Source organism: Nansenia antarctica (genome assembly GCF_963989245.1).
Source record: "Nansenia antarctica genome assembly, chromosome: 5".
NCBI lineage: Eukaryota > Metazoa > Chordata > Actinopteri > Argentiniformes > Microstomatidae > Nansenia > Nansenia antarctica.
This window is the reverse complement of record NC_137690.1, coordinates 41,436,643-41,452,852: the sequence shown is the minus strand read 5'-3', so window position 1 is coordinate 41,452,852 and position 16,210 is coordinate 41,436,643. Positions and strand designations below refer to the sequence as shown.

Sequence of the window (16,210 nt, the reverse complement as noted above, 5' to 3'; positions counted from 1 at the left end):
GAGAATCTATGGGGTATTGTCATGGGAAAGATCAGAGACGCTAGACCGAACAATGCAGATGAGCTGAAGGCTGCTATCAAAGCAACCTGGGCTTCCATAACACCTCAGCAGTGCCACAGGCTGATTGCCTCCATACCACGCCGCATTGATGCAGTAATTTGTGCAAAAGGAGCCCAGACCAAGTATTGAGTGCATAAATGAACATACTTTTTCAGAAGGTAGACCTTTCTGTATTATAAATGTAATATTCTAATATGTTGAGATACTGGATTTTTGGGTAATGATTCATGTGTAATGAATCTAGAATATAAACCCCTCAAAAAAAGTTCGGAAACGCTTTTCTTGTTGATTATTCCTCCCCTATAATAATACCAATTGGTATTGTATTTTATATCGTTGGAAAGCCTGATTGGTCACCTTTATAATGAGGTACAACTTGTAAGGATCATACATTCATGGAATGAGTAACACAGCTAAACGTGTGGGTAGTGGCCCAAAATGTTTTGCCAAAATCCCCTGCAATATTCTTCTGTTGGTATTCACTCTCGTTTTGAGCTTCAAGTGCTGGCAGGTGTATGTCAGTCACAGGTGTGTGACTGGCACCTGAATGGCACCCACCGCTGGACTGGCCATACAATCCAGGTGGGCCGCGCTAGTTTTGGTCGGGCCGGTCGGGCTGCCCACCCCCCTCCCCCAAAAATAAAAAAATAATAAAATGTTATATATATATATAAAACTAGCGCGGCCGACCCCAAACAAGCGCGGCCCAAAATAGCACGGCGTCAACTAGCGCTGAATCAAGCGGCGGCCCCTGTTTATACTAACACATGGGCTGGCCCAATCACATGCTTAGGCCCTGCTGTCCATCGGCCCCCTCCCCCACTCTGATCCCTCGGCCGACAACCCAAGTGCAGTGTCATGTTCGTAGATAAGATAGTGAAAGGGGGTGCCCAGAAAATTAGGGAGAAAAAAAGTAAGAAGCTAGCAGAGGATGCCTCAAAATGTCAGAAACGGACAGATATGTTCTCTGGATCGACTGTGGGGGCTAGGCCTACTACAGATACAGCAGCCATAGTATAGTAACTATAGGCTACTACCACAACCTTCATCGTTCCATATTGTTCTCCTCCTGCCCCCAGCTTCATGCATCCCTGAACACACACATCGTGGTGTTGGTGTCGAAATTAGAAACACTTTAGGGCTGCCAAGTTTCACCAAAAGTTTGGAGTGAGAGTTTTTGGTGGTGGAGCGACCCAAAACTGTGCACGTTTTGGTAGCGGCGGCCCCTCTCTCCCACACAATTATTTGTGCTAGTTTCCTGCAATTTTAAACCAGCACAAGAAATGAAAATAATTGGAACATTTGATAAAACAAGAGAAATTCAGATAATATATCTTAAGTCTTAATAAACAAATACAGTAGCCTACAGAGTCTAAAACAAAATTGGGCCTCATCAAGTGAACTCAACTCCTTGGTCAGCAGCAGAAATACCCGTGGTCATCATCTTATATACAGTGCATTGCTCATAGATGGTTATCATGTTATACAGTACATACCAGGGTTTTTCCTGGGTCAGAATCAAGCCTTGGAGGTTGATGTTGTGCCCAAATTTTCTTTGAGGGACCCCCAATTGTTGTATTTGTATTGTAAATAATAATAATAATAATAATACGATGCGATTTGAAAGTACCAGTAGGCTACCAGATACGTATGCACATATTTTGCTACCAGGGTTGCCAGATGGAATTGACAATTTCCAGCCCAACCAGTCTAAAAGCTGCCGAATCCACCCGTCCAGTGTGACCAAAAGTAGCCCTATCTGGCAACACGGCTTGCTTATGGAAGCATATAGTGGACTAAATTCAAATGTTAATGCAATTTGAGATTGCATTTGCATGTTCCACTTTTGCATGCATTCTTTCAGACAATATTCAAATTCAAATGCAATTCTAATGAGCGGATGTGTTTCCTAGAACATATAAATGCAATTGCTAATCACATTATTGCATTACTATTTGAATATTGACTCAAATAACGCAGGCAAAAGTGGCAAATGAATATGCTATTTTGGGATTGCATAGTCATTTTCACATTAGAATGAAAATTTGAATTTTGTCAGCTACAAAGCGGATGTGTTTACTAGAACATGTAAATGCAATTGCGTATCACATTATTGCATTACAATTTGAATATTGACTCAAATAACGCAGGCAAAAGTGGCAAATGAATATGCTATTTTGGGATTGCATAGTCATTTTCACATTAGAATGAACTTTTGAATTTTGTCAGCTACAAAGCAGCGCATGACTTTGAAAATTAAATGTCAAATGGCTTTGCATTATCATTTTAATATTGACAGCGAATGTGCACATCAGGTACATGAAAATGAAAATGCGAATCATTAGAATTGCATTTGAATTTGAATATTGTCTGAAAGAATGCATGCAAAAGTGGAACATGCAAATGCAATCTCAAATTGCATTAACATTTGAATAAAGTCCACTATATGCTTCCATACGGCGGGACTGTAATCCCGGTCGGACTGTCTCAGTGCCCAGTGCTGCCCACCCAACCCCGTCACGTCGCGTCGCGTCGGGTCTACTGTAAAGCGGGTTAACATGTCCTTTTCAAAGGTATTAAAATAGACGCAAGGAAACATAACGTCAGCCATGTGCTTCCTTGTTGGAAATGATGGATCGTGAATCGTGATTGCTTCTGCACTCTGCAGCAATCGGATTTTGATTGACAGGCAGCTGCATCTCTTCCCCCAACGGCGTTCCGGCACAGAAAGTCTTGCCGGAACGCAGCACCGGACCGTTCCGGCCCACTTTCACCTATGCTTGCTGTCCATGTCACTTACTCCGCTCTATCCGCTTGTTAAGTCTGACGTCAAAAGTGACGTTTAGCCATTTCCGAGTCCAAACCAGAAATTCCCCGCACCAGAGTACCTGTGAACTACAGCGGTAGAATGACAGTTTAATTGTTTTTTAGACTCGGATCTATTCATACAACAAGGGACACAGCACTTTCCCGTTTTCTCCATATTGTCAGGGTATTTGAGCCTCGGAAAAGCGCTATGTAAATATAATGTATTATTATTATTATTTCTGCATTTCGAAGACAGCGCCTCAGCCAACGTTGGACCCGGAAACACGTCACGACTTAACAAGCGGTTTACAAATGGTATATTCAACAGACTGCCAGCATGTTGATCGGCGGTGTCGGACCGATTGTGTTGGGCCGGTCTGAGCCACATGGCAGGGCCTAATTGATGGCACCTAATTGACAGGAATGATATTCTGGGGCCAGTGGCGATCCCATATCTCCAGAATCTGGGACCTAACTCCATCCTCCATGATGACAACGCTCGCCCCCACAGAGCCAGGATCATCACAGAGCACCTCCAGTATTTGGGAGTGGAGAGGGTGGAATGGCCTGCCGTGAGTCCAGACCTCAACCCAATTGAACACTTGTGGGATCAGCTTGGGCGTGCTGTACGTGCCAGAGTGACCAACGCAACCATGTTGACTTGCGGCAAATCCTAGTTGAGGAATGGGATGCCGTCCCACAGCAGTGTGTGACCAGGCTGGTGACCAGCATGAGGAGGAGGTGCCAAGCTGTTGTGACTGCGTATGGATCTTCCACACACTACTGAGGTCCCTGACAATGTAAAATGAATTAAGTGTAAAAATGGCCAATATGTGTTGTTTTTTCCTTATTACTGTGGGAGAGTGCAATCATCCAATCCACCAAGCAACTCAAAATGAGAGTGAATACCAACAGAAGAATATAGGGGATTTTGGCAAATATTTTTGGGCCGCTACCCACACGTTTAGCTGTGTTGCTCATTCCACGAATGCATGATCCTTACAAGTTGTACCTCGTTGTAAAGGTGACTAAACAGGCTTACCAACGATATAAAATGCAATACCAATTGGTATTATTAAAGGGGAGGAATAATCAACAAAAAAAGTGTTTCCGAACTTTTTTTGAGGGGTTTAGTTAAGTTTCACTTTTTGAATTAAATTACGGAAAATAATGAACTTTTCCATGATATTCAAATTGTTTGAGATGCACCTGTATAAGCCAACCGTTATAAGCTTGTTACTTTAATAACCCGAGTTCACCGGCCCGTGTTTTGTTTTTGTCAGAGGCCCGGGAGAGGTCAAATTCAAGATGGCCACCAGTCCACCGTGTCTAATGTTCAAACACGCTTAATTTTGGAACCAAACAGAGCAGAAAAACACTTAACACTAGAACAGCGACGTTTTTTTACCTACTTTTAGCACGAAGAGGTGTCGAATCACACGACCACTCTTCACAATGGGGGAGTGTGTACTGACGCACAAAAATCACTGGATGGCGATGTCACACAAGAAGAGAAAATGACAAGACACTACCTCTAAAAATGCATAATGTTCCAGAGAAGCGGGGACAGAGCAGAGAGTCAGCTGAAAAGGAACATATACTGTACATATATACTGTATATATATATATATATATATATATATATATATATATATATATATATATATATATATATAATAACGTATGCATGCCATTGTAGATGTAACGTAAGTGGAGAGGAGATTGATCTAGGAGATTGATCGAGACTGTGGGAGTTTTCATTACTAACGAATGAAAGTTGATTATCATTATTAAAAAATAACTGTAATATATATTGCAATGTTGTCCCTTTCACACATAGTTCCATGTAATTTCCTTGGTATCCCAAGCTGTGTTGACCAGGTATCTGTAATGTTCACATTTATATATAACAGTAATAAATATAGCAATAAATGACAGCGCTGTAAATAGTGTTATTCTTGCACAATTGCACCCAAAACGTGCTATTGCCGTCCGGAGTTGATCAGCTCCAGATTGAACCAAGGTTCTTCGCTACAGAAACATTTTCACACAATGACAAACATGTGATGCGTTTTATATAATATTCTTTGAACAGAACGGGACAGGCGCCAGAAACTGCCATATACCATACATATATCTGCCATACTGGTCATATAATTAGAATATCATCAAAAAGTTGATTTATTTCAGTAATTCCTTTCAAAAAGTGAAACTTGTATAATGTATACATTCATTCCACATAGACTGATATTTCAAGTGTTTATTGCTTTTAATTTTGATGATTATTACTGACAACTAATGAAAACCCCAAATTGAGTATCTCAGAAAATTTGAATATTGTGAAAAGGTTCAATATTGAAGACCCCTGGTGCCACACTCTAATCAGCTAATTAACTAAAAACACCTGCAAACGCCTTTAAATGGTCCCTCAGTCCAGTTCTGTAGGCTACACAATCATGGGGAAGACTGCTGACCTGACAGTTGTCCAAAAGACGACCATTGACACCTTGCACAAGGAGGACAAGACACAAAAGGTCATTGCTAAAGAGGCTGGCTGTTCACAGAGCTCTGTGTCCAAGCAAATTAATAGAGAGGCGAAGGGAAGGAAAAGATGTGGTAGAAAACAGTGTACAAGCAATAGGGATAACCGCACCCTGGAGAGGATTGTGAAACAAAGCCGATTCAAAAATGTGGGGGAGATTCACAAAGAGTGGACTGCAGCTGGAGTCAGTGCTTCAAGAACCACCACACACAGAGGTATGCAAGACATGGGTTTCAGCTGTCGCATTCCTTGTGTCAAGCCACTCTTGAACAAGAGACAGTGTCAGAAGCGTCTCGTCTGGGCTAAAGACAAAAAGGACTGGACTGCTGCTGAGTGGTCCAAAGTTATGTTCTCTGATCAAAGTACATTTTGCATTTCCTTTGGAAATCAAGGTCCCAGAGTCTGGAGGAAGAGAGGAGAGGCACATAATCCACGTTGCTTGAAATCCAGTGTAAAGTTTCCACCGTCAGTGATGGTTTGGGGTGCCATGTCATCTGCTGGGGTTGGTCCACTGTGTTTTCTGAGGTCCAGGGTCAACGCAGCCGTCTACCAGGAAGTTTTAGAGCACTTCATGCTTCCTGCTGCTGACCAACTTTATGGAGATGCAGATTTCATTTTCCAACAGGACTTGGCACCTGCACACAGTGCCAAAGATACCAGTACCTGGTTTAAGGACCATGGTATCCCTGTTCTTAATTGGCCAGCAAACTCGCCTGACCTTAGCCCCATAGAAAATCTATGGGGTATTGTGAAGAGGAAGATGCGATGCGCCAGACCCAACAATGCAGAAGAGCTGAAGGCCACTATCAGAGCAACCTGGGCTCTCATAACACCTGAGCAGTGCCACAGACTGATGGACTCCATGCCACGCTGCATTGCTGCAGTAATTCAGGCATAAGGAGCCCCAACTAAGTATTGAGTGCTGTACATGCTTATACTTTCCATGTTCATACTTTTCAGTTGGCCAACATTTTTAAAAAAAACTTGTTTTGTATTGGTCTTAAGTAATATTCTAATTTTCTGAGATACTGAATTTGGGGTTTTCATTAGTTGTCAGTAATAATCATCAAAATTAAAAGCAATAAACACTTGAAATATATCAGTCTGTGTGGAATGAATGTATACATTATACAAGTTTCACTTTTTGAATGGAATTACTGAAATAAATCAACTTTTTGATGATATTCTAATTATATGACCAGCACCATCCCACCCTGGGTACGAACACTTTGCTCGGCTGCCCTCGAACAGGCGGTACAGGACCATGTTCGCAAGGACAAACAGACTGAAGCTCAGCTTCTACCCCAGGGCCATCCAGGCCCTGAACACAGCAAAGACCTAGGTTCTGGGCCCTGGACAGTCTGGACGGATTGATGGCAGCTGCTGGATTGAAAATCAGGTGTAGTGCTGAGGCACAAATGTGTACATTTCAAGCCTGCAAACTGCGACACTTTAAATGAATGTGCAATAACACTATGTGCAATATGACAACCCTAGGGTACATAAGGTTGCAGAGAATAGGAAATGTTAGAATAGGTATAGCATAGCATAGAGTACAGCACAGTGTTTTATTTGTACAGTATAGTATAGTGGATAGTGTACATAGCCTTTATTTATGTAAACCAGCTCCTTTCCCTTCTTTTTTTTTTCTTTTTTTTTTTTCTTTCCTAGCACCAGGGGAGCCCCCCCTCCCAAATTTCGTTGTTTGGTACCTGTACTATATCAATGACAATAAAGACCATTCATTCATTCATTCATTCATTCATTCATTCATTCATTCACCTGTATATCGTACCTCCGTTTTATATTGAGAAATATGATGATAAATACATAAAGGGCGGAGGTATGATATGTAGTGTGTGGCTAGATATTTTCATGTAGCACTGTGACTGTGCCTATCTGTGGATTATTATTTATAAATAGTGGTCTCCTGAGAGGAGCGAGTCTTGATTTTTTTTTATGCAACAAGGAGGAGAAAATGGTTACAGAAACACACCGTTGGGACGTGGTGGAGCGGGGGAAACCCGATGTCTTTGTCTTTGTTGATCGGAAACGATCGAGAGCCATCATCAACCCTCCCCCCATCAACCATTAGGCCTACATCAAGTGATTGTTACTCACTTTTTAGAAACGAGTTGTCCCATAGCCTACAGTGATTTTGTTAGAAGCCTACTTGTTAGAAACAGAGCCTAGTATGTTTATAACCAAGTGCTTTAGTTGGCGAGCGGACAATTGGCTACTACAATGTACAATGTTGCCAAAATCAACTAGGCCTATCTAATGTTCGAAAACGAATCTACAAATATTTATCTGCGTATATCTATGGTACAACCGTCTTGCCTGTTGTGTATTATTATCATTGCCGACACAGGTCTAATCATAACTGAACATCTGAAAATAAGGTGAAGGGCAGTATTATTCATCTTTACTTTATTGGGTGAATAAACTCAATATGAATGAATGAATGAATGAATGAATGAATGAATGAATGAAAGCATTTATTTCGAACATGTGCAGAGAGAAATAGTTATAACAACAAAAGACAAAACAAAAACAAGAAAAAACAAAACAAAACAAAAACAAGAAAAAACTAAACAAAACAAAAAACAAAACAAAAAACACTATTTACTTCACATGTCCGAAAAGGAGTAGGAAGAAGCATAAGCTTATTTAATCCTACCCCTTCTCCAATAAACAGAGATTAATAATTAATAAACAGCAGTTGACTTCAATATAAATATAATATATATATTTTAAATTAAATCACATTTATTTACATATTTACATATTGACCAACAATAGAAAACAGATCATGTAAATAAACAAATAATCTGTGAAAACAACAACTATCAAAGCCCTTCTTCCTCCTCGTACCTGGTGAAAACCATTTTTTTATACCGCTTTTTGAACTGGGTCATGCTTGGACACCGCTTTAGCTCCACACTCAATCCGTTCCACAGCTTCACTCCACATATAGAAATACAAAAACGTTTTAACGTTGTACGTACATAAATATGTTTTAAATTTAACTCCCCCCTCAAATTATAACTCCCATCTCTATCAAAAAACAATTTTTGAATATTCCTAGGGAGTAGGTTGTTATTTGCTTTATACATTATTTGTGCTGTTAGAAGGTGTACAGTTGTACAGTTGATTGTACAGTTGTCTATAGGCAGGAATGGGCTGAAACAAAAGTAGTTACAGACTCGCTCAAACTGTAGCGAGATTAGGAGACTACTAATTGTAAATAGTAATCCACAATTATGGTTATTACTGGTGGCCTGAGGTGGTCCAGTGGTCTAGCACCGTGTTCTACAGTGATATACAAAAAAGACATTATATACAATATTATAAATATCCGTTTGTTATATAATATTCGTTGATGAGTACATGCATAATCAAACGTAGGCTACTGCAATTACTTTGCTGCGGTAGCTATGCATGCACCACACAACTTGATAGGTACATACTGTGCAGTGTATCATTCATAACTGTACATAGGCTACACATATCATAATATCTTATCACTATTGCATGGAACTTGGATAGTACAAACTGTACAGTTTATACAGTTGGATAGTACAAACTGTACAGTTTATCATTTTCATAATGGTCTGTACATATACATATCTTATGTATCCCTATTGCTATATATAGCCTATATATAAACACATTATGTAACATACTTATCAGTCTTATCCACTATATCTAATTCAGCACTAAAGCCTGAAGTTTGAGCACAGTGTGTGTCCCCTTGCTACCTCTGCTGATATAAAAGACAATTGCAGCCGAATTCCAAGGCAAATACACAGACACACACAGAAATACTGCAAAATCGCTTTATACTAACTCGATTTTGAAAATGTAAAGATGCTGGGTGGTAGAACGCTCATATCTAGGAAAAGTCATGAAAGGAGGGTCCTGACATTTGATCGAGTGCAAAGGTAGAATTTTTTTTGTACTCACTGGTGCCTGATGACACCTCACGGCTTTCCTAGTGTTAAGGTGTCATTTCCAACTAAATTAGGGATGCCCATTAATTTGGTGATACTTTTGAGATCACCAGAATCACGGTGGACTGGTGGCCATCTTGAATTTGACCTCTCCCGGGCCTCTGGGGTCAAATCTGACTTCCCTCCACATCTGAAAATAAACCCTATGGTATGTACTAACTGTGGTAGAAATGTCATGCTTTCTTCAAAAAGTGCACAATTCTTGTGCTAACCCGCTCCACTACAGCCAGAGTGCCCAAGTGTATGTTTTAGTCTTGCACTAGTTGAGCTTCAGAGCGACAAACATAATTCCCAAATGACCTTCAGTAAAGTTCAACCTAAACTATATAACAATAATTACTATTGTAATTATCATTTTAACAATCATTTTAACAATCATTTTAGTGACGCTTTTATCCAAAGCAACTTACATTGCAGTGAGTGCATACCTTTTTCCACTATATATTGTCCCAGCAGGAATTGAACCTACAACCATAATGTTATAAACACCATGCTCTTCCAACTGAGCCAGAGAGGACCAAAACTCCCATGACCCTCCGTTCTTATGAAGAATTGCAACATAAAAAGAGACGTAACGGAATGGGCCTTACCTCCTCCTGGTCAAACATGTAGCGCTGACTCCCGGTTCTCATCGAGCGACGGAAGTTCCATCCGGGGGAGTCGTAGGCCAGACCGTTGGAAGGGGTCTGGGGACGAGACGATGAGGGGGAGACACACCTTGCATCTAAGAGCAGAGAAAAAAAAGAGGGGAAAATGACTTTTGTGCTGGATCAAAAAACGATTCTTTGATCATCGGTTACTTCGTTTTGTCCTTCTGTTTTTATGGTCTTTCTCATTTTATTACTATATGTATTTCATACGTATATGTTCTTTTTGATCTTTTCAGTGTTCATTGCTATCCACATAAAGATGATCATTATGAAGGTACTTAGGGCTGTGACGTAATCATATAACTGTTGTTACGACCTGACTCTGGGCCAGAACAAAAATGGAGACACACACCATATAAACAGAATGTAGCGGACAATGATGATGTACATAATTCACCTGTGTGTTTGGTTATGGGGAATTGTGTGCGGGCACAACGCCGGTCACTGGGGTGTGACGTATGGGGGTTACAGGTAACATTTAAGGAAGTGTTGTATGTTACCATGGGCGCTATGTCATCAGTTAAATAAATGCCGACACGGTCGGCTTTATACTGGCACCAAGTCTCCGTTTCGTTTGTACGCTCCAACTCCTACAGTGGTGACCCTGACGTCGCTTTGGGACGTTTTCCAAGGATTATATTGTTTTTGTTTTTTCAACTATGGATAACACACCGGCTACGATGAACGCTGTCGCTATGAAGTTGCCAGAGTTCTGGGAGAAACAGCCGAAAGTGTGGTTTGCTCAGACGGAGGCACAGTTCGTGCTTAAAGGAATTACCATGGATGATACGAAGTACTACTATGTCGTCTCTGCTCTCGGGAGTTCTACAGCAGCCAGGGTTGTGAGTATTCTCGAGCAGCCTCCTGAGCGCAACAAATATGGAGTATTGAAAGCGTACTTATTAGAGACTTTTAGTTTAACTGAATCTGAACGTGCCCGCCAGCTACTCTCTCTGCCCGGCCTCGGCGATGCTAAACCCTCTGAGTTGATGGACTATATGCTAGCTCTTCTAGGGGATCATAAGCCGTGTTTTCTTTTTAATGAACTATTCTTGCAACAGCTACCATTACAGGTTCGAGCTGCATTAGCTAATTCAATTACTAAGGATAGCCGTGCTTTGGCTAGAGAGGCAGATACGTTTTTTTCTGTTGGTGTGCAACGGTGCAGCATGACAATTCGAGGTTCAGCCAGTGTTAACCCATCGTGGCCTAGAGACACAGTGGAGGTTGGCGCTGTGGGCCGACGGCAGCAGGACACAGGCCTGTGTTACTACCACGCACAATATGGCTCCAAAGCTAGGAGGTGCCGCCCCCGTGCAACTTTGAGGCATCGGGAAACGCCAGGGCCGGCGCTCGGTAGCTGCCATGAGTGTCGGCCGTTCAGGTAGCTTGTTGTTCATTACTGACACAGTTTCGGGACGGTGGTTCCTCTGTGACACAGGGGCTCAGCTGAGCGTCCTACCTGCATCACGGATAGAGATCCGGAGCAATAAACATGGCCCCATTCTAGAAGCTGCCAATGGCAGCCCCATCCGCACTTTTGGGATGAGGAAAATACCACTGTGCTTCGGAGGACAGCGTTTTAACTGGGAGTTTATTACGGCTACTGTGTCTACTCCCCTTCTTGGCACCGACTTCCTCTGCGCTAACGGCCTTTTGGTGGACGTCAAGAACCGACGACTCATCAACGCAGAGACTTTTAGTTCCCTCGCATGGGCACTCAGTGGTGCGGGCACGACAAGACTGTCTAGTGCTCTTTCTGCTGCTGATGGGTTTTCCCGCCTCTTAGCTGAGTTCCCGAGTCTTACGGAGCCCACTTTCTCGTCAGCCGCCACTAAGCATGGGGTTGAGCATTACATTGCCACTACTGGACCACCGGTCTATGCTCGTGCCCGGCGCCTGGATCCAGCTAAGCTCGACGTTGCTAAGGCGGAGTTCGACACCATGGAGCGCCTTGGCATTATTCGCCGGTCAAACAGCCCCTGGGCTTCTCCACTACATATCGTCCCGAAACCTGGTGGTGGGTTGCGTCCATGTGGCGATTACCGCCGTCTCAATGACATTACGACCCCTGACCGTTCCAATCCCACACATTCAGGATTTCTCTGCCCGGCTGGCGGGGAGGTTGGTGTTCTCTAAGGTGGACCTAGTTCGTGGCTATCACCAGGTTCCTGTCCATTCACAGGACGTCCCGAAAACAGCAGTGATCACCCCATTCGACCTTTTTGAGTTCCTCCGTATGCCGTTCGGTCTTAAAAACGCGGCACAGGCTTTTCAGCGGCTGATGGACACCGTGCTTAGGGACCTGCCATTCCTGTTCATTTATCTGGACGACATTCTTATCCATGGCCTGATCATCAATCCAGCCAAATGCCAGTTCGGACTGACGTCAATCGATTTCCTTGGACACCGCATCACTAACGACGGGGCAGTGCCCCTGCCCTCAAAAGTGAACGCTATCGTGGATTTTCCACGTCCACTCATGATCAAGGCCCTGCAGGAGTTTTTAGGCATGGTGAACTTTTACCACCGCTTTGTTCCCCGAGCAGCCTGGTTTATGCGGCCCTTGTATGAGGCTCTTAAAGGCAAGACCGCCAAGCACATCATCGGCTGGTCTGTGGAGATGGACAATGCGTTCACTGGGACTAAGAGAGCTTTGGCTAGTGCAACTATGCTGGCACATCCCTCGCCGAATGCACCGATCGCCGTAACCACGGATGCTTCTGACTATGCAGTCGGGGCGGTGCATGAGCAGTGGGTGAAGGGAGCTTGGCAGCCACTCGCTTTTTTCAGCCGGCAGCTCCGCCCTAACAAACGTAAATACAGCACCTTCGATCGGGAGCTCCTGGGCCTCTACCTCACCGTTCGGCACTTCTGTTTCCTGTTGGAGGCCAGGCCATTCACAGCTTTCGTGGACCACAAGCCATTGACATTCATCTCTGAGTTTACCACCGACATCCAACATGTTGCAGGGAAGGACAACCGGGTTGCTGACTGTCTCTCACGGGCGGTCGCCGATGCGGTTCACCTGGGCATCGACTACGCCCGCATGGCAGGCGATCAGGCCTCTGACCAAGATGCTCAGGCCCTCAGGACTGCTGTCACAGGGCTTAAGTTGGAGGACGTGGTCTTTGACGACACCGGGACCACACTCCTGTGCGACATGTCCACTGGGCAGCCACGGCCCGTCGTGCCCCTTGGGTGGAGACGACAGGTTTTCGACGCTATTCATGGCCTATCCCACTCAGGGAGGAAGGCTTCTCAAAAACTGGTGGCAGCTAAGTTTGTCTGGCACGGGCTTAGAAAGGACATTCAGAAGCGGGCAGATGCCTGTGTCATGTGCCAGCGTTCTAAGGTGCATCGACATACGAAGGCCCCTCTGGCACATTTTTCAGTGCCGGAGAGGAGGTTTGACCATGTCAATGTGGACCTGGTGGGGCCTTTGCCACCTTCTCATGGGTTCACCTACCTCCTCACAATGGTCGACAGAACCACACGGTGGCCGGAGGCCGTTCCACTATCATCTACCTCGGCTGCTGAGGTAGCTCGGGCGTTCGTTGGCACTTGGGTCGCCCTGTTCGGTGCTCCATCTGACGTCTCCTCTGACCGGGGGCCACAGTTCACGTCTGAGCTCTGGAGTGCGGTTGCCGGAGGCCTGGGGATGAAGCTACACCGCACCACCGCATATCACCCACAGGCCAACGGGTTGTGTGAGCGGTTTCATCGTACTATGAAAGCTGCACTTCGGGCTAGCCTCAAGGACAGTGGTTGGGTCGACAGGCTCCCGTGGGTCATGTTGGGCCTTAGGACCGCCCCTAAAGAAGACCGTCGGTCATCATCCGCTGAGCTTGTCTACGGACAGCCGCTACGGGTTCCTGGGGATTTCATCCCTAACGCCACAATTCCTTGGTCGGCGCTCAAACAGCAAGCCAAGTTTTTGGATAATGCCAAGGTTTTCGCACCTGTACCCACCTCACAGCATGGGCTACCCCAGTCATATATACCACCCAGAGTACGTGTTAATCCGCCATGACGCCCACCGAGGGCCATTTCAACCGCCCTATGACGGACCGTTTCGGGTTCTGGAGGCTGGAGACAAGGCTTTTCTGGTGGACATCGGGGGGTAAGCCAGATTACATTTCAGTGGACCGACTTAAACCAGCTCACGTGGATCTGGACCAGCCCGTGGGGTTGGTTCGGCCCCCGAGGCAGAGCCGCCCTCCAGCTATGCCCCCACGCCACCACAAAGCCTCTAAAATACCACCTGCTGTCCCTCATAAGCAGGCCCCTGTTGAACTTTCAGTCCCTGCTCCGGTTTTACGGAGCCGTTTTGGACGAGTGATCCGGGCCCCGCAATGGTGACTGTTCTCAATTATGGTGAATTCTGGGGGGAGGTCTGTAGCGGACAATACTATGATGTATGATGTACATAATTCACCTGTGTGTTTGGTTATGGGGAATTGTGTGCGGGCACTTTAATGCCGGTCACTGGGGTGTGACGTATGGGGGTTACAGGTAACATTTAAGGAAGTGTTGTATGTTACCATGGGCGCTATGTCATCAGTTAAATAAATGCCGACACGGTCGGCTTTATACTGGCACCAAGTCTCCGTTTCGTTTGTACACTCCAACTCCTACAAGAATATAATTAAGAATTTTATAGAAGTAACCTAGGCAAAACAACACAATAATCCAATGAGGTATGATAATCAGTATGTCAGTAGTGTGAGTGAGTGAATGCAGTGGAAAGGGTGGTGTGGAGGGTGTTGTATGGTGTAAACTAGTATAACAAAAGAGTAATGGTGCTGGTGGAGAGAGAGAGCTGGAGGACTGGAGCGCTTTTTAAGTAATAACCAGGAGGCCGAGTCAGCTGCCTCTAATCAACCTGATTGGGCTCCAGCCCCGCCCACCGGGTAGCCTACCAGCTTGGGTAGGACTCAAACCAAGATTATACAGATAGGCCAGAGGGCCGTCACACTGTCTAACTGACGGTGATGCGCCATGGCTGTGGAACGTTTGTACCATCTAAACTGGTGTTGAAACTCAGGGGTCTTGTGCTGGGCAATTCCATCTGCAACTGGCTGTTTGGTTTTCTACCAGGCAGGCCCCAGTCTGTGCATATAGGAGAAACACACTCATCCAAATGATCCACCAGGACTGGCCCCAAGGTTGCTGCCTCAGTCCTCTATTGTTCACTTATGACTGTACTGCCAAACATGGAAATAATGTAATCATAACATTTGCAGATGACACCACAGTGATTGGACTTATAAGCGACAGTGACGAGAGGGCCTATAGGACGGAAATTGATGATCATAACCCTATGGTGCCAAAATAACAACCTCTCTCTAAACATCAGCAAAACCAAACAAGTCATTGTTGATTTTAGAAAGTCCAGCACCAATCACATTTCCATTTCCATCAATGGGATTGGATATTGTAAATAGTTTCAAATTCCTGGGCATACACATCACAGATACACTCTCATGGTCCCTGAACACCAAACATATCCTCAAGAAAGCTCAGCAGAGACTGTACTTTCTGAGGCGCCTCAAGAGATTTGGCCTGAGCACCAAATCTCTTGTGAACTTCTATCTCAGCACCATAGAAGCTGTTCTGACAAGATGCATCACAGTGTGGTTCGGCAACCTGACTGCCCAGGACTGTTACAGAGGACAGTGAAGACTGCAGCCAAAATAATCACCACAGAACTGCCACAACTCAATAACATATACAACACCCACTGTATAAAGAAAGCTCAAAACATCATTAAAGACACCAGCCACCCTGCCTATGCACTATTCACACTCCTCCCATCCCGAAAACGCTATAGAAGTATCAACTCACACACCACCCGCCTCAGAAATAGTTTCTTCCCACAGGCAGTTAGGTTGCTGAACCATGCACACTGCACTTGGCACTTTACACCCTGCACTAAGCACCTTGTACTGTATTGTTGTTTTGTTTGTATTGTGGACTATGTTTGTTGTGTGTGATACTACAGAGAGAGACGAGGCTGAAGAATGTCATTGTATTAATACATATGAATAAACTTGAACTTGAAATAACATGTCGTTCTAATACATGGATGACAGAATGGCTGTACACTAACACTATGTTGCATTCAGACGTATGAG

The 16,210-nt window shown here is 44.3% G+C and overlaps 1 protein-coding gene across 1 annotated transcript in view; it reads right to left on the bottom strand.

Moving 5' to 3' along the window:
• The window catches only part of syngap1a (synaptic Ras GTPase activating protein 1a), a gene marked incomplete at both ends in the record, with an annotated part of 173,778 nt that overhangs the window by 133,960 nt on the left and 23,608 nt on the right, over positions 1-16,210 (bottom strand). Inside the window, one exon of the mRNA XM_080531626.1 lies at positions 10,014-10,147. Coding sequence (XP_080387752.1) covers positions 10,014-10,147 — 134 coding nt within the window. The remainder of the gene's footprint in view (positions 1-10,013; positions 10,148-16,210) is intronic.